General features: G+C 38.6%; 1 protein-coding gene across 1 annotated transcript; it reads right to left on the reverse strand.

Moving 5' to 3' along the window:
- Positions 1 to 4,135: 4,135 nt before the first annotated feature.
- On the reverse strand, positions 4,136 to 17,970 carry LOC110080234 (DGAT1/2-independent enzyme synthesizing storage lipids-like). Its single transcript, XM_072998931.2, has 6 exons — positions 17,880 to 17,970; positions 13,937 to 14,101; positions 10,660 to 10,853; positions 8,460 to 8,520; positions 7,380 to 7,519; positions 4,136 to 6,395 (listed from the first exon to the last, which is right to left on the reverse strand). Exons 1-6 carry the CDS (start codon positions 17,968 to 17,970, stop codon positions 6,291 to 6,293), a joined length of 756 nt encoding a protein of 251 aa, XP_072855032.2. The 3' UTR covers positions 4,136 to 6,290.
- Between the last annotated feature and the right edge of the window lie 338 nt (positions 17,971 to 18,308).

Consider the following 18,308-nt stretch of genomic DNA (forward strand, 5'->3'; position numbering starts at 1 on the left):
CAAGAAATCCCACACATTTTTAAAAAAATATCTGCACTTTGAAATCTTGCTCTAAAGCGAAAAGAGTGATTTAAAAAACCACTTAGTTGTGACTAGACAGGGGAATTTTGAATGATCCAGGTCAAATTTAAAAGGCTCCTTTCTTTAGTGTAATCTATTTTATCTCACACTTGGTTGATCTTTCCATTCATATGGGAGATATTTCTTTTCCTGTGAGAAGGATCCAGACTGCACTTCAGATCACTCCAGTTTCTTTCAAATATTGATGTTCCCTCCCCACTCATTCTGTGGGCCACAGCGATTCCCCTTTTCTGTTGTTTAATTTAGCGTGGTACTAATACAGTGATACATCAACCTAGCATTGATTTAGTATATCTGATATAACACTTTATCAGTTAGGATAGTATTTTCTAAAAATTGTGAGACAAGGAAAATAGAAGAGAGGGTTTCTTCACTGTCCTTTCTACTGTCACAACCTACTGCATACACGACAGAGTTTTCACCGAAGACAGTGGCACCCACTGCTCTATTTGGGAACAAATTAAGCAATTACACAGACTACAGAATGGGATAATCAAGAACACTCCCAATTGCACCAAATAAACTATAACCCTAGTGCTGTGCCAGATAGGAGAAAAACAGCTTGCAACAGGAATGGGATGGATCATTCTTACTTAAAACACGTGTAGTTGCTGGAAAATAGGGCTAACCAAATCACACACAAAGCAAACCAAATAGCAAGATATATGCTTGCCTGATTCCTCCCCTCATGTTTCTCAGCAAAAGTGAGAGTTGCTACTATGTAGGATTTGATGGTTTATAACTATTTTATGGTTTTATATATTGTATCTAATTTTTAAAAATTGAATAATAAAAAAGAGTGAAATTCTTCCATTTGCACTGGTCTTTCTCCACCGTGGTGCTCATTCAGCTTCTTCTAGGGTTTAGAAACCATCTGCCTCCATGTTATTTTTAAGCTGATTCTGTTTATCCTGCCATCCCAGTATTTAATGCAGTATTCACAGGATAGAAGTGTAACTTCTTCGTAACTTTCAGTTAGCATGCCCTGTGAAGATATAACCATGCTGAGACATAAATAATACCAGTGCAAAATTTGGCAGGTCTAGCTTGTACTCTTTTGAAAGTCAGACCATTTTGGTTAGAGAACTATAATTTTCAGACTCCCCCACACAATATGGCCAGTTGAGACAGGTCTCATCCAGCTATTTAAGTTTGGTCCTGAACATTTCACAAATCTTTTAAGACAAACAAGCGCACATATATATGTTTTCTTTCATAAGATGATTTTGCCTGGATGAAAATCTCATGAGTCCCACCCTAAGCCTTGTCTCTTCTCTGTGCACCTCCTTCTCTTTCTTTCACTTTCTTCATGATAGCACTAATATATCTTATCCAAGGAAACTCCCAGAATCCCCAGCATGGCTCCTAAAGAATGAACCTTTTGAGCTCCCTTCCAGTTGTAAAATTATGGTATAATTCCAAAGATACTGGGGAAATCATACAGAGTGAATATAGTGAGGAGTAAATGGTGTTCAGTAGTTGGAAATGGTAGCAGTGTCACGGGACAAAAATAAGGAAAAAGTGCCATGTAGTCCTTATGCAAAAGAGCAAAACAAAACAAATAAAACAAAACAACCAAACATTTTGGAGACAGGATTGTATACCTCTAGTGACAAAGGGAAAAATGGTAGTGAGGAGCAAGAGATTGCAGCACAGAAGCATGTAAACATCACCTCAACAGCCATGTGATGGTGCTGTTGTGAAAGAAATTAAGCAGAGATTTCATCAGATGGATTTTGCACTTCCATAGAGACAGTTCTTATAATCCTTGTGTTCACTGACCTTGTGAAGAGCTGTTATTTACATACATCTGTGAGACCTAGGCTGTAGTCACGCCAATAAAATGTTTTCCAGCTCCCCGCACCTTGATTTTGCAATTAAAATTTGTGGTCAAATGATGCACAGCCATTAGCGAACCATTTATCCAGCAAGCATGCTAACTGCGGATCATTTCTTGTTCAACCAGAGAACTGCTATTTTACTTTTATTCTACTTGTTTGTTGCAGATCTTTTTAAAAAAACATTGCATTGCTGAGTGTGAGAACGATGATCTTATTGCAACTATTTTGAACTACTATCACCATGTGTCCTTATATATTAAAATTTTCATGCAGTGTTTGTGTCAATGCATCGGTTAACTTCTGTCACACAGACTCAACAATAAGCTCTAGGAGTTTGTTGAACTGGAAGGAAATGACTCGGTAATCTAAAACTATATTGGGACGCACATCCTGAAATCAATGCCACGTGACCTTAAAGCATGACAGGAACGTGATTAAAGTCGCAAAACCACAGGGGGACTTTTTGCTGGCGTGACCATAACCTTATTGAAGCTGAAAGTAATAGTACCATTGGGCTTTCTGTGCAGCAGTAAAAACAGGGCACTTAAGGATCTTTCTGCACAGCAGATGCATTTGAATTTTTAATGCATTTTTTAATGCAGGCAAATTTTGGTGGAGACTTCTGGCACTTTAAATTATACAATGCATTGAAAACTTGCATTAGAAATTTTTCAGTTGAAAAGCCTTTATGTGTCACTTCAGCAAGGTTGGGCAACATGTGGGCTCACAAGCCACATATGACCTCCCTCACTATGCATGGTGCAGTTCAACAACTTCCAAAATTCAGATTGAAGGGAAACATTTCCCTTTCCCTTTTCAATTCATTGCAGATTGTGACAGCAAATAGGCTTCATGGATAGCACTTTCACCTTGGTGTAATTATTTCTGCACAGGGAAGCAGTAAATAATATTGTGTGACAGAGCAAATGAACATTCTACAAGGTCATTCTAAACATGGGTACAGCCCAAACAAAAAACTATACTTTTGAAACTGTATGTCAGATCAGTACCAAATTTGGCATAAATGTAACAGGTAGTCTGGGCAAATAATTTCTGAGTTATGATTTTGTAAAAGTAAAACTATTTCACACACACACGTACAGAAACAAGCAGGGCTTTTTTGGCTGTAGATTTAAAACAGATTGAATAAATTGAAAAGAGCAGTCTTGCTTATCTGACAGAAAATGGTTGGTTCCAGCTGCTTTTTTATTTAGGCACAATCTAGACTGCAGGGGATAAAATACTGATCTTCAAAAAAAGACCATTCCAAAGGGAAAACAGTGTGACTTACTTATAAACTGCCATACTAGTGCAAAAGTCACAACACTAGAAATATTGTTGTAGCTTGTGAGCTGGGAAGAGAGATCTGAACTTTCGACTGTGCCAATCAGGACCAAATTAAATGACTCTCAAGAGGAGGAAAACTTTGCATGCCACCATTTGCTCTTTGAAGGAAAAGTTAGACATACATGTAACCAAGTAATCAGGACACATATAAATTGAAATCAGTTTGTCCAGTGTGTCCTGCATGTACGCACCTTTGAATGTATGGTGAGAGCAAGGGTGGAGTGGAAGCCACATGCTTCTGTGTTGCATATCATGTATTGCATGACAGGCATGCAATTCCCCAGGAACTACTTGTGGTTACAGTGATAGTGGGTGTGATTACACAGAAAAATAGGTCACAATTTGGTCTACTTATGGAGTGCTCCAGTGCAATCTATTTTCCAGCAATCACATGACACCGCAAGACCTTGATCTGCACTCGAGATGGACCTTTTCCAAAGTTTCTATTTTGTTGGGGCAGACTGAAGCAATTCCCTAGCACCAGGCCTTTCTAGACAGAAGGGATCAGTGGATATCATTGGTCTATCCTACTCCAAAGTCACAGTTCCAGGCTTTTTTTTTCCAGCATCAATTTTCTGTCTGTAACAGTTATTGGAATCTTGTTCCTGGGAACATTTTCTGTCAGGTTACATTGGTCCCCTCTAGTCAAATAGCACGTGTGTGTGTGAATTTTGTTGGGCTGCCCTGTTCAGAAGCCACTGTTTTGGACTGTTTTTTGCAATATTGATTTTCTGCCTGGAGTAGGTTCTGGAATGTTGTTCCTAAGGGTGTTTTAGGCCTGCTTACATCAGTCATCTTGAGTCAGATGGGAATGGTGAATGGTGAATTTTGTTGGGCTCTCCTGCTTGGAAGTCACAGTTCTGGACTGTTTTTTAACAATATTGATTTTTTTTTTCTGCGCAGAAATGGTACTAGGGTAGACTTGAGGCTGCATCAGTCCCCTCCAGATGGATTGGGGCAGGTGAATATCATTGGCTGCCCTACTTGGGAGTCATTGTTCTGGGCAATTTCCCCCCATTTTTTTTTCCTTTCTTTTTTTGGCAAGATGTATTTTCTGCCTGGCATGAATTCTGAGATGTGTTCCTGAGGGTGATTTAGAGCTGGTTACATTGGTCGCCTTGAGTCAGATGGGAATTGTGAGTTTTGTTGGGCTGCCCTACTTGGAAGTCACAGTTCTAGACTGTTTTTCACAATATTGATTTTCTACCTGGAAATGATACTGGAATATTGTTACCTGGGACATTTTGTGGCTGGTCGCCTCCAGTTCAATGGAGCAGGTGAATATCACTGGGCTGTTCTATTCAGAAGTCACAGTTCTGGGCATTTTTTTTTTTTTTTTGCCAAGAATGGTGACTTCAGAGTAGAGCAGTCCAACAAAATTCACCATTCCCATCGAACTTTAAGTGAGCAATACAACCAGCCTCAAAATGCCCCTTTGAACAACATTCCACTACTCATTCTGAAAAAAAATGCCCAGAACTGTGACTTCTATGATGATGTACAAAAGAAGAGAGACTTTTCAATAGCACTCATTAATTCACATACAAATCTAAAAGTGTTAAGTTTTCTACTGAATCAGAATTTCAAATGTTGAAAGCTATGGCCAGTAAATGTTCTAATTTTCCCCAGCTCCAAAAAGTAAACCATTTCCCTTCAATCAGTTATGCCCATTGTCAGTCTTCATCCTCCTCTGAAGCAGATGAATCACTCCCCACATCCTCACCAGCATAGCCAACATTCTAAATCTGCAACATTAATTTTTACAGCCAGGCTCAAAAAGAGAATTAGTGTGGTAGACAGTTCGAAGATAATACTAAACCATGGTTTGGTGGTATATAAATGAAACTAGCTAGATTGACAGCATGTTAATTTGAACAAAACAGAAAATCGTGATCTGCCAAAGAAGGGCAGAACTGTTAACAGGGTATGATAGGTACTGAGATCAAGGCTGATGAAAGAAAAAATTATTTGTAATTCTGGCTGAAAAATTGGCAATCAATTTGGATAACAGATTTTAAATAGTTCAGAAGAAACAATTGTGCCCTATATTGCTGATCTTATTTTCAACAGAAGACCACATGCTATTGTAATCATAATCAACAACAGATTTATTTAAATAATATTCTAGTAAGCTAACAGGATAGTTGATACATTTCTAAACACAGGAAAATAATTATATTCATAAGTAAGAACAATTAGCATTGAAATATTCATAAACCTTTATATAACTTTTCAAAAGCATCACGGTAGCATAAAATAAAGATCATATCTAATGTATAATTTTAAATTAATTCAAGTTAAGGCTATAAAAGCATCAGTATTATAACAAATCAAGGTTGGCATACTTCAGGCTTCTGGAATGTACTTTTTATTAAAACTAGAGAACCACTAGCCAAAACTGGACAAAGGACATACACTCTGAATTAGAGATGGGCACATGTGCTGCAGTGTCACAAGCCATGTGGTGCTACAGCATGAGCAGAGCTTCCCTTCTCGTTTCCTTCTCCAGCAACTGCCCACTCAGATGAAGCGGCAGGGCAGGGATTCCTGCAGCACTGCCTTTGCGTGGGCAGCTGCTGGAGGAGGCGGAGAAAGGAAGTCCATACTCCTGCTATTACTGGATGATTACGTGAAGAGCAGGAGGTGACCATCGCATGCTGGCTGGTGAATGTGGGAGCTGGCCGGAGATGGCTGGGGGAAGGGGAAGGCACTGACAACTTGAGATGATGTGCCACAAAGCAAGGTGTGCTCATCTCTGCTCTGAATTAATGAATTCTGAACAGAACCTTTCACATAGGTTTATGTGTTTATGCTCATCTCTCTCTTCCTTTTTTTTTAATACCAGTAGTTTTACTGAGACAAGTGTTGTTGTTGCCATTGTTAAAAAACTGAAATCAGAAATGCTTTCTGATTGATATGAAATCACACAGGTCTGTTATTAAGTTCCAAGTTACCTCCTGCCCACTCCTTCAGTAGGGCACAATAACGCTGCATGCTAATATCCTATCATATTCAGTGTAATTAGTCATTCTTCCTGTGGCTGTGAAATCGCTCCAGCAGAGCTTCTCCCATGCTTCCAGGTCGTTTTTGGTGTTTGTCTATTAAATTCTGTAAAGCGGCCTTTGTCTGTTAAGATAAGAAAAGCCAAGTTCAAGCTTCCTGTATTTTGAAGGATGTTTCCTATTCAATATGCCCAAACGTGTTGATCCTGATTTTAAAGCAGCAAAAGAAGTAACAATCAGGGGAATAAAAAGGAGGGCTGTCATGTCAACAACCGGTGTAGTGCTTTTAAAACAGCAACAATAGAACATATGATGCGGTCTGTGATCTCTGTATGCTCTTGGGATGCTGCCATGTACTTTGTTGGTATTCCTTCGCAAAAAATGGAAGCAATATGTGCTGTGCTATTGCACTGAAAGATCCCAAGGGGAAGGGAGAGAAGTGACTAATCCTTTACCCTATGAAGAATGAGTTGGGAGGAGGGAAAGGAGAAATGTTTTATGTCTTGAATGCTACACTTTTGCAGAAGTAAGAGGAGTGTTTCCTGAAACAAAGGGAAAGGATCTCTCCCCCCTCTCCCATTCTTCTCATGGAAAAAAGAAGAAGACGACTTGATTGGTGTTGTTTTTTAATCTTCCAGTGTAAAGTACTAACTGTTCTCAAAAAAGTGGGCAAGGATATGGGTGTAAAAGGAGGCTGTTATTTAGGATTCTTAAAATATGTTAATTCCATTGAGAGAGTTAGGTTAAAAGTTTTTTGTCTGAAGCAGAACCCAAATCTTTCTCACAAAAGTCAGTAGTACTCACAAGTGGTCAGTTTATGGATTATGCTGTATATCACAGGGCATAGACTGAAAAGATTAGTTGATGCTATATATCCAGTTTGCAACAAATATTTTTGCTTTCTTTTTTTCCAGACTCCTGTCTCACATTCTGTATTAGATCTTCCTCATTACTGAGTTTGCAAATAAATTTTGATAGCTTTAAAAAACCTGATTCATGCATCTTCATAATTCAACTTCAGACTATTTCACTATCATGTTACTGGCAAAAATAAACTCTGAAAAATACTGACTAAGGGATTTGTACCCTTAGAGCTGTATCAGCTTACCTTTTGGGCCAGGTCTTCAGCAGTTATACCTGGAACATATGGAATGGGATCTCCGAGATACGTCTGCCATTTGACCGGCAACCCACCATAAAATAAAACCACTGGCCATCGAACATATTCATACAGCTTTTCCAACATTTCTGTATAAGATTAAGGTTAGGCAACATTTTAACATATCCAAGAGAATGCTGAAGTTCATATTTAAACAAATAAGGTTATAAAATGAAATTGTATCCACAGAAAGAGTTCTGAACTTGTAAGTGCATGTCCAGCATTCTGCTGCCACACACTGGCCAATTAGTTGTCTATAAGGGAACCCAAAAACATGACAGGAATGCAACTGCAGAGCTTTAACAAGGGGAAGGCCTCCGAGGCATGTGCCTTAGAAGTGCACTTCATTTTTTGTGAGCCTGATAGGCAACTATCATATCAAGCACACTATGCTATTTGGAAGAGTGCAGTTCTTCAAACCTATTCAGTCATTCCCTCCCCACTCTTTTGTTATTTTTCCATGTATAAGACTATATGTTTGTCTAAAATCTTTAGACTAAAAATGCAGGGTTGTCTTATTCACGGATGTAAGCTGAGGAGAGAACAAAAATAAGTGGAGGGGAAAGCAGGGATCAAAGTGATCCTGCAGGGCTTTGATCCTTGCTTTCCCCTCCACTTGCTAAGCCCCACTTAGATTTCTCAATTTTGGGTTAGAAAAGTGGTGGTGGGGGGTTTCTTATAAATGGTGGCATCTTATACATGGAAAAATACAGTAATTGACCAATTTACATCATATACCTTCAATCACAGGGGGTTCACAGGTCCAATAAACAATACAAAAGACTCATTTTCTGAAAGCACATTACATTCAATAAAATCCTAGGAATCTGTTTTCTAGGTTAAAATGACCTGAAGATAGATTATGAATGCATTTGCATTTTTTGTCTAGTAGACTATTTGTACACTGTATAAAGTCATAATGCTGAAAAGAAAAGAAAAAGTCATCCAACTATTCTACTATATGTAGCAAACTTTTTTTAAAAAAAATACTGTTAGGAATTATTTTTAAAAAATATGAAAACCTCTTACTTATTTTTCCAAGTGTTCTGTATCCCTCACGCACGTTCTGTGTAAACATGGGGATTATTGGCTAAGAAAAAAATGGAATGTAAGAACATGAGTAAAATATCAATATACATTTTATCCTTGGTATTGTATATATGCTAAGCTCTGATCTGAGACAGACAGTATAGTGTAATGATTAGAGTGCTGGACCTGAAGGCAAAGGTTCAGATCCACCCTGAGTCATAGAGCTTCCTGCTTGATCTCTGGCCAGCCACTGCTAATCAGTGACACTTTACCAGGATGTTGTGGAAATCAATGGATAGAAACAAATGGTTATGCATATTCCTGAAGGAGTAGAAATAGATACATAAAAGAAATTGTCACAAGGGGACTTCTCATGACAGTCTTGTCATGTCACTGTTGCATTTCCACGATATAGTACTTTTTTTTACTAGTGGTAAAAAATACACCCCAAACACATATAGATTTCAGGGATGGCTCATTATTGGAATGGGGAATACACACAAAATGTTGGAGGGAAGTGCCCCTGCCCTAGTCCATGGGCCTCCCACGCACACATATCTATGAGAATAAATGAGCCATTTCAGGGTAGCAGCAAATTGAACAATTACTGTACTCTGCTTCTTAGGGGGATAACAAGGGAAACCATAGGAATGACTGTGGAGGAGGGATGGAGTAAAGTAGCCCAACAAAGCCAGGCATAAACCTCAAATACCATCATAAAACATACATACATACATACATACATACATACATACATACATACATACATACATACATACATACATACATACATACATACATACATACATACATACATACATAGGCATAGGCATCCTTCAGTCTCGAGAGACTATGATAACATGCTCTGAATCGAGGAGTGTCCTCTCCAGAGCATGAAGCCCGGGTAAGGTAATATGGAGGATAGGCTATTACCCATGCAGCAGATCTCCCCTCTCCACATCACTGAAATGGTCCAATGGAAAGGCAAGAGCCAATACAACTCATTCCAGCAATGTTGCAGGAGTTGGCAGAACGACACATGCTGCCTTCAGGACTCCAGCTCCGGATTTTGCCTCGAGGCAAAATATATGTATGTATGTATGTATGTATGTATGTATGTATGTATGTATGTATGTATGTATGTATGTATGTATGTATGTATGTATGTATGTATGTATGTATGTATGTATGTATGTATGTATGTTTTATGATGGTATTTGAGGTTTATGCCTGGCTTTGTAGGGCTACTTTGCTCCATCCCTCCTCCACAGTCATTCCTATGGTTGTATTCTTTTCTATGCACTGTTTTCTGGCAGTTCTATGAACCACACCTAATGCTCTGCAAACAAATTAGTCTTCATCTAGATAGCTACATTTATCCTGCAGTTGTTTGATGATGGACTATTCTACCATTTTAAATCCTTAAAGCACTGCAAAAGTAACAGATTTCACTGGATGGTAAAACACTGAAAGGTAATCACAGGCTCTTTCCTCACAAAACAATTGGGAACGATAGTAACTGAATATTATGTCTCATATCTTGGCATCTACAAGACCTAGTGACTAACTGCAGGCAGAATGGAGAAAGCTGGGAATCCAGGCCTACTAATAGGCCCTTGGAGGCGGGCTTAAAATCTGGGTAAAGCCTAGCAACGTTACTGGTGACATTTGTAAACAAAAAAAAAAAATCTATGGATATGAGGAAACATTATAAACATTCTCCCTGGTCAGGATTAGGCAACGAGGAGTAATTATGTTCTGTGCCGTTTCCTGTATATAGATATTACCAGATTATCATGGGATGAATTTATAAGAATGTGGCAGACGTACCATTCGGATAGTATTAAAATGGCCTGCAAGATTATTTGCCAATGGAAATTATTTGCCACCACCCCGTACATTTTATTAGATTTAGAGGGCAACTTTGGCTAAAATAGTTTAACAACAAACCAAAACAAAATACTGTATATTAGTGAAAATGTCACTCCAATGCAAAATCGTAATGGACTAAATCCAATTGTTCATGCTAGTAACAGTGGACATAATGAGTCCATTCCTGAATGGTGAGTCCACACATTCATAAAAACAATGTGTCTCTTCTAGTCAAAACTACCAGTTTGATTCAGGGCAGTATGTTCTTTAAATTGATGATTTTTCATAATATGAAATATATACTGTAATTCCATTTACTGTTACTCACCACTTTTGCATCTATGGCAAGCTGTGCAAAACCTGTACGTTTGCCCCATAGAATTTTATAGGTTTCATCACTAAAGAGGGCTTCTCGTGTTCCTCCTGGTGAGATAGCCAACAAATGACCTTCCTTCAGAACAGAAAGACAATCGTCCTTTGTACCAGTCATCATAAGCAATTGTAGTAAAAGTCTTTTAAGGCCTGTGGGAAAGCAGTAAATTAGTATGATCAGTAAACAGTATGGCATTATATATTGAAGAAATATTCTTCTTTACTTAACTCTAACAAGAATTCCTTATAAACTTTCTGAATAAAAGTACTGAATGAAATAATAAGACATTCTCTCAAAACATGAGAAAGAAGCAAAACTAATTATAATACAAAACACAAAAAGATGTGAAATAATCCTATATATATCTTCAGCCCTTAGAAACAAAATCATTAAGATCTAGATAAGCATATTGACAGACTGATTGACCATGTACATTGTTGAACATTGAATAAAAGTTATTAAATTCTAGAAAGTTTCAGAGAGCCAGAATAGTGTAGTTGATGAAGTGCCAGACTAGAAATCAAGAGGCTTGGATTCAAATTGCCATTGAGGGTGGCACTGGTAAAACCACTCTTAAATCCCTCTCATACCTTCAAAAGCCTACTAGCGTTGCTCTAAGTTAGAACTGACTTTATGCCACATCACACACTCCTATGTACATATAAATTCTCAAAGTGTACGTGAAGACTGTTTTTAAAAATTCATACAGAACATTTTTTAAAAAACATATACAGATTAATTTTTGATGCTGAAAAGTGTTTTGTTATGTACAATAGGGTTATCTGTATTAATCTGAATATTTTTTGAAAACACACTTTTGGCCTGGAAGGAGAATTGACCCACTGAGTTAGGCTCTTATAATCAAGACCTACAGTATTGTTTCTGCATCTGTTTATGGTCCATTATTTAAACATTTTCAGTTTTTTGACCCAGGGGCTGGGGAAATAGTTTTGGAAAATAGACACAATGCAGTAATATATATTGTCTATTTCATACTAAGCCCCACTGAGCTCATCAGGAATTGGGTCTAGCAAGAGCAGCTCATAGTCTAAGGCAGAGTTACCACAATGTTTTGGAGTCAATTGCACATTCTGATTGGATTATAGGCTGCCACAAGTACATATAGCCCTCAAGGGTATTTTTTTAGCAATCCCAAAGACTCCATCCCTTCACCAGTGCTAGTCAGATTATCTTTAGGTAAGTAAAAGCCCACATCTTTCTTTCTATCAAACAGCATTATAGTGGCGATATGTCAGAGACATGTTATAGTAAGATATAATTTCTGTTAAATCTCTATACGTTGTTTTCAGTTTGAATCTAGCCAAACAGTTATTAAGTTCTAATTAAAACACTACATCGATTACACTGAGGTAATGTTAACTTGTTCTAGTTTCTGATAGTATTACCAGGTATTCATGAATACATTTTGGAGTGATCTCATCAATGATTGCGTACATAAGTCCACAGCTTAGGTGTTCCCAATGAAAGCACTGCTCCGTTGTCGGTTGCATGTTGGTAAAGCTACCTGTCTTCTGTGTTAGGATTTGAAATTCAGGGGTGACTTGGAGCCTTCTAGAATACCTAATTGTTTTAAATGCTGAGAACAATTCTTGAAGAAGGGTATTAATATCTTGGAGCCTTGGTATAGAATAGCTTATTTGCATCACACAACGAACAGCAATAAGAATATTTAGAAAATTAACTCCCAGGTTGTTTCACAATTGCACTTGAATTGGTAGAGCAGGTTTTTCTGCTTTCCTACCTGCCTGCCTGCCTATGGATTTGCTCTTTCATCCCTGAGAGAATACTCTTCAAATCCCTAAGTGTAGTTTGCAGACAGGATTCTGCAGTTTAGTTGTTGACTGGGCGTGTTCTTCTATGTTTGTATTTGCTTCGGCCTCCCATATATTTCTATGTTTTGTGCTTGCAACACATTGTATTAGTGTGCATTACAGTATGCTGACAGCAGGTGAAGGTGTCCTATTATCTGTGGGGGCCAGACTGGTTAGTTTTACATTCTTCTTCAGACATATTATCCCTGTCTATTTCCATGTAAAAAAAGCAGAAGGGCACTACAGTAGTCTCTTTCAAGAGAGAGTAATAGGCTTTTCAGACAATTACTCTCAGAAAGCTATCCTTCACAACACCTTTGATTTTAAATAATTACTCCCGTCTTTCTAATCAGGGTTGTTGTTTTTAAAAGACATGGTAGGTTTTGTTTTGTTGGATTTAACTGTGTAAAGTCTGCACTGTAAACCATTGAGGGCCTTTGGGTGTTATAAAATGGGGTGAAATTTCATAAATAATATTTGTTAAGAATAAATGGCTAAATTTCCCAACTTCATTGCACTATAAAGCCTTAGCATAAGTGACTCTCTTTGAAGGATGTTTACTAATATCAGCTCCAAAAACGCTTCTAAAGCACAGTGAGGACTAGTGGGGGGGGGGGAACACACATCTTCCTAGTATTCCTTCAGTTCTGATTAATTTTAATTCTGATTAATTTTTTAAAATAGTTTCCAGGGCTGATGGTTACTTTTAAAGCCCTGAAAGGAGTATGGCCCAAATGAATATTGACTTCTGATCTTTGCCCAGTAGATCTGTTAATCTCTGACTCCTGGGGGACTCAGACATCCTTTCCAGGATCTGATATTTGATCTTTGGCTGTGGGGACGTCAGTGGTGATCAGAGAGAGGGGGAGAAAGGGAGAGCTTTCTTAGCTGTAATGTCCCTTTTGGAATTCCCTTCCATCCTTGAAAGTTTGTTGTGCTAGTGTTGCACAGATGCATTATCTTTGTGCTGAGTGAGAGCATCAGCTGGAAATGGGTCAGGATAGGCGACTAGGTTTTAAAGCCATCTCACTTACAAAATTGAAGTATTTTCTTCTTTCAGCATACTTTTCCAGAGATTTGCTTTCCTGTTGGGAGACCTTGAAAACCACAGCAATTCTCGGAGACTGGCTAATTATGGAACAGTGCTCAAAATGGGGAAGAACGGTTCATAATCAAATGGTGCACTACGAAAGCCAATGGTTAGACTGTGACACTCTGAGGATGAGGGCATCCAGCTTTAAATCTCCAGTCAGTCATGAAACTTAGCCTGGGATTCGTTCAGCATGCCCTACCTCAGAGAGTTGCTGTGAGGACAGAAAAAACAGAAGCTGTGTCATTGAAACTTCTTAGGAGTTTCCTAGGAGGAAAAGAGAGAAATAAATGGAATATAACTGAATTACCTGGCAATTTAAAGGCAAAGCGATCAACCACTGTGCGACAGTGTATCTTCTTCTGCAGAAACAGTCTTGATAGAAAGAAAATATAGTCTAAAGGAAGTGCAGCGTGGTAATAAATAAGAAGACCAGGCCCTTCTGGCAGGTTTTCTATGCCATGTATTTCATAACCTGTTTGAATACAGAGCAGAATAGAACCATGTTATGAAACAGATGAGGCTAGTAAAGTGAAGCTGAGTCTAGATAAGATGGATACTATAGTTATGGGGTGGCCTCGCAGATTGTGGTTGAAATTCTGTTGCACAGTTATAAGGCATAACTTTTAGCAGTGAATTGCTATAAGAAATATCTGTAAGCGGTATCTGTCACACACTGAGTGGTACAACTCAGCATACAACAGGTAATGCCTGCAGAGATTTCCTAACTTACAGCAACTCACCTCTAAATGCTCTGCCTTTTGCATAACTATGCAACAGGATAGTTTGTTACTGCTGCCCAGAACGTTTTCCTAAATCTAATATTTTAAATACTGTAAACACTATTGCAATTTTGGATTATTCATCTCTTACACTACTTAGGTTTTCTTTTTTTCTTATTTTTAACTTTCTTGGTGTCCAAGTGCTTATAGGAAAGGGAATACACAAATCTGATAAAGGTATTATGATTTTTTTTTAAAAAAGTAAGAATAAGATAATGAATCAAAACAGGGGTTTTAGTAATAGGACTGCAGTGTGGAAAGGCATGAGAAGAAGGATGTTTATTACATTAAAAACTGAACACAGGAAGATGTAGCCAAGAAACTGATTTTGCATGGGAAGAAAGGAGAAAAGAAAGTTCTAGAAAAGGAACAGAGATTAAACCAAAGCAAATTAGCACACAGCACAGAGACACTTCCCTTTACTTTCCCTTATTATAGAACATTCCACCATTAAAGTGAACAACATTCTTTGAACTAGTATTCATAAGAGTGTTGGATTACTTTAACCTTAATAAGCCCCATCTAGGATAGTCAATAGCAATGTAGTCTGGGGATGATGAAAATTGCAATTCAAAACATGTGGACAGCAGAAAGCAAAAAGCAAAGCATACTGCTTATATACCGCCCCATAGTGCTTCAAGCACTCTCTGGGCGGTTTACAAGTTAATTATGCAGGCTACACATTGCCCCCCCCCCCTGTGAGCTGGGTACTCATTTAACCAAACTCAGAAGGATAGGAGGCTGAGTCAACCTTGAGCTGCTATCTGGGATTGAACCCTGGGTCGTGAGCACAGTTTTGGCTGCAGTACAGCAATTTAACCACTGTGCCACAAGGCTCTAGAAGATGAGGAATCTGATCAGAACTATTTGTATGCATGCCATATATCATTATAAGAAGCTTGGACTGAAACCAGTTATTTGACTATCATTAATAAAGGCAGTACATATTAGATTGTTTTGAACAGTTTCTACAGTTCATTTTAATTTTGAGATTACGGATACACAGAAGTCTCCGTAAATGGCAGTGAGTGCAATATTTATTTATTTATTGATTTGATTTGTATCCCGCCCATCTGGTAGGTCAATACCACTCTGAGGGATCCTATAGAAGAGATGGTCTCCAAACATTTTACAGTTAGGGCCACACTGGATATTTTCAAAGTTTTTGAGCGCCGAAGGAACAGGAATGTGTGTGTGTGCGTGCGTGCATGCACGCGCGCATGCATGTGCGGCTGCACACACCCCACCTGCCCCCCACCCACACTGGCTGAACGCAAGGACAGATGTCTGCATGCACGCACCTCCACCCACCCACCTGCACACGGACTGAAGGAAACTGGCCTGACAAAACAGCAATGCGGGCCAGATGTGGCCTGCAGGCTGAAGTTTAGAAAGCCCAGCTATAGAACATCTTGACTGCCTACATTGGTGGTGTCAACATTCATTCTGGCCGTTTCTACAGAAAACTAAACATTCATTGTCCTGCTGGTAATGCAAGCAAAATACTGTAGGGCAATGTTGGATCGTTTCCTGGCATTTTGAATCATGGACAATGTAGCAGTATCTTGCATTCATCAACCACAGAGTTGTGAAGTTTTTAAAAGATTGAATCAGCAATTGCACAAATACATCCTCAGATTTATGTTTCCCCAAAATATAAGAGAATATTTATGCATTCGTTAATTGGAAAGAGTCACAAAGTGTTGGACATGACTTAACGACTAAACAACAATAACAATTGGAAAAATAATTAGATTTTTAAAAATCTACATGTGAACAACTTTTTGTAGCAAGATCTAGGCCAGTGGTTCTCAACCCTGGATTCACAGGTGTTTTTGCACTACAAGCCTCAGAAATCCTGGCCAGCACAGCTAGTGGAGAAGGCTTCTGGGAATTTTAGCTCAAGTTTGGCAATCACTGATCCAGGCAGATACTTTCTGAAGACCTGCAAGGTGCTTGTTCCTTGAATTATTGCTTATTTGTCATTATCAAATTCATCTTGAAACTTCTAAATACATTTATCCATATGTGGAATTTGTTTATATTTGTATGGTGTAACCAAGAAGAAAACATCAGGTGTGGTTAATAATAATAATAATAATAATAATTACATGCTATGGAGTCAATTCAGTTTTATGGAGACCTTTGACACCAATTGAGCTACCAGGGGGGAGGGCATTCCAGAGTTTGGGATGCTTTGGCAGGAAGCTGTCCCTTGTGTCCACATAATGAATTGTTCTCAATGGTGGGACATAGAGGAGGGACTCCCCAGCAGACCTCAGTGAAATGGCAGGTTTATATTGGGAGAAACTATCCTTCAAATATCAAAATCCCACGCTGTTTAGGGATTTAGAATCATTGTCAACACCTCAAACTCAGACCAGAAGTATATTGGTAGCCAGTGCACATCCTCAGGACAGTTTCTGTTAGCTATCTAGCTGCTACACGCTGCACTTGCTACAGCATCCATATCATCTTCCAGGGTAGCCACACTTACAGTGCATTGCAATCATAGAATCATTCAGTTGGCAGAGGCCAATAAGGCCATTGGATCCAACCCCCTGCTCAGTGCAGGAATCCAAATCAAAATAAGTCTGACTGATGGGTGTCCAAGTTTGTCTTGAATGCCTCCAGTGTTGGAGTGCTCACCACCTCCCAAGATAAGTATGTCTACTGAGGTAAGCAGTCTAACTGGGAGGTTATCTGGGCATAGACTACTGCAGCTATGTTATCCCTGTCCAGGAATGGTTGCAGCTGATAGAGAAGTTGAATCCCCTCCTAGGCATTCCAAGCCACTGAGCTCATTTGTGCCTTCAATAACAAAGATGTATCTAGGAGTACCCCCAAACTACACATCTGTTCTTTCAGAGAGAGTATGTCTCCATCCAGAAGAGGTATCCTGTCCATCTCCCAAACCTGGGAACCACTAAATCACAGAGCCTTAATTGTTAAGATGAATACATATTATCTGTTATTAATCTCTTTTTCATCCCACAATTGGATTTCCACAAAGATAAAAGCCACAGCAATCACAGTTACAAATTTAACTCACATTTATATTTCATTGACCAGAAACAAAGCAAAGTATGCTAAATGCAAGATATGAGAGTGGAGAAAATCACATACTATGACGAACAGACATCTTCCTCCACTGGAGAAAACACCTCATGAAAAAGAATATTGAATGTTTCTTCCAGCTTGATCTTATGTTTGTTCTCAAAATTCTCAAATGAAGCCTAATCAGCAGCAAGAAGCAGAATACAAAAGCACAGCCTATCACTGGAAAACAACAACAACAACAACATTCAAGTATCCCAATGACTTTTGGTCTCAGTTGTACATATCAGCTATGCAGATCAATACTCTTTTAGTTGCAAATTCCACTAACTCATATCAACTCTCAGTTATTTTAGAAAATACGTAGCTGTTTGCACAGCTAATGGCAGAAACAAGTAAAGCGCCATTTCTTACCATGCCATATTCTTCCAAAGATGTCCCAAAGGTAAGCCAAAATTAGTATGCAAGTTGTAGAGTAATCTCTCTGTAACTTAATAGTCGCCATAATCATGTCATAGAGCAGGACAATAAAAGCAGACACGTAAACGTAGAAGGACATCCAAAGAGGACCTGAGACAGGTGCCAGAAGTAAGCATATGATACTTGGAAGAAAATATATATCCATGTTCATAGTCCCAACCCATTCTCCAGATGTGTGCGATAGGTTTGTTGAGGAGATCGTAGGTACAGTGTTGTACATGATGTGTTGGTATTTAGTCTCTGCAGAAAGAAGAAACAATTAGTTAGCACTCAACCTCAAGTGGAGATAATTCTGTGTGTGTATATGTGTGGGCATGTGTGTGTGCTCTCATTATTGAATTATATTTTCACAAAATGTCAGAA

Source organism: Pogona vitticeps, chromosome 4 (genome assembly GCF_051106095.1).
Source record: "Pogona vitticeps strain Pit_001003342236 chromosome 4, PviZW2.1, whole genome shotgun sequence".
In the NCBI taxonomy this organism is placed as follows: domain Eukaryota; kingdom Metazoa; phylum Chordata; class Lepidosauria; order Squamata; family Agamidae; genus Pogona; species Pogona vitticeps.

Excerpts from the sequence above, each read along its gene's own strand:
- LOC110080234 (XM_072998931.2), bottom strand. The coding sequence starts at position 17,970 with ATGGCGACTATTAAGTTACAGAGAGATTACTCTACAACTTGCATACTA. Across the intron at positions 14,102-17,879 it reads CTTTGGAAGAATATGGCATG|GTTATGAAATACATGGCATA; the intron begins GTAAGAAATGGC and ends GTATTCAAACAG. Across the intron at positions 8,521-10,659 it reads TTGCCATAGATGCAAAAGTG|CCAATAATCCCCATGTTTAC; the intron begins GTGAGTAACAGT and ends TTTTTTTCTTAG.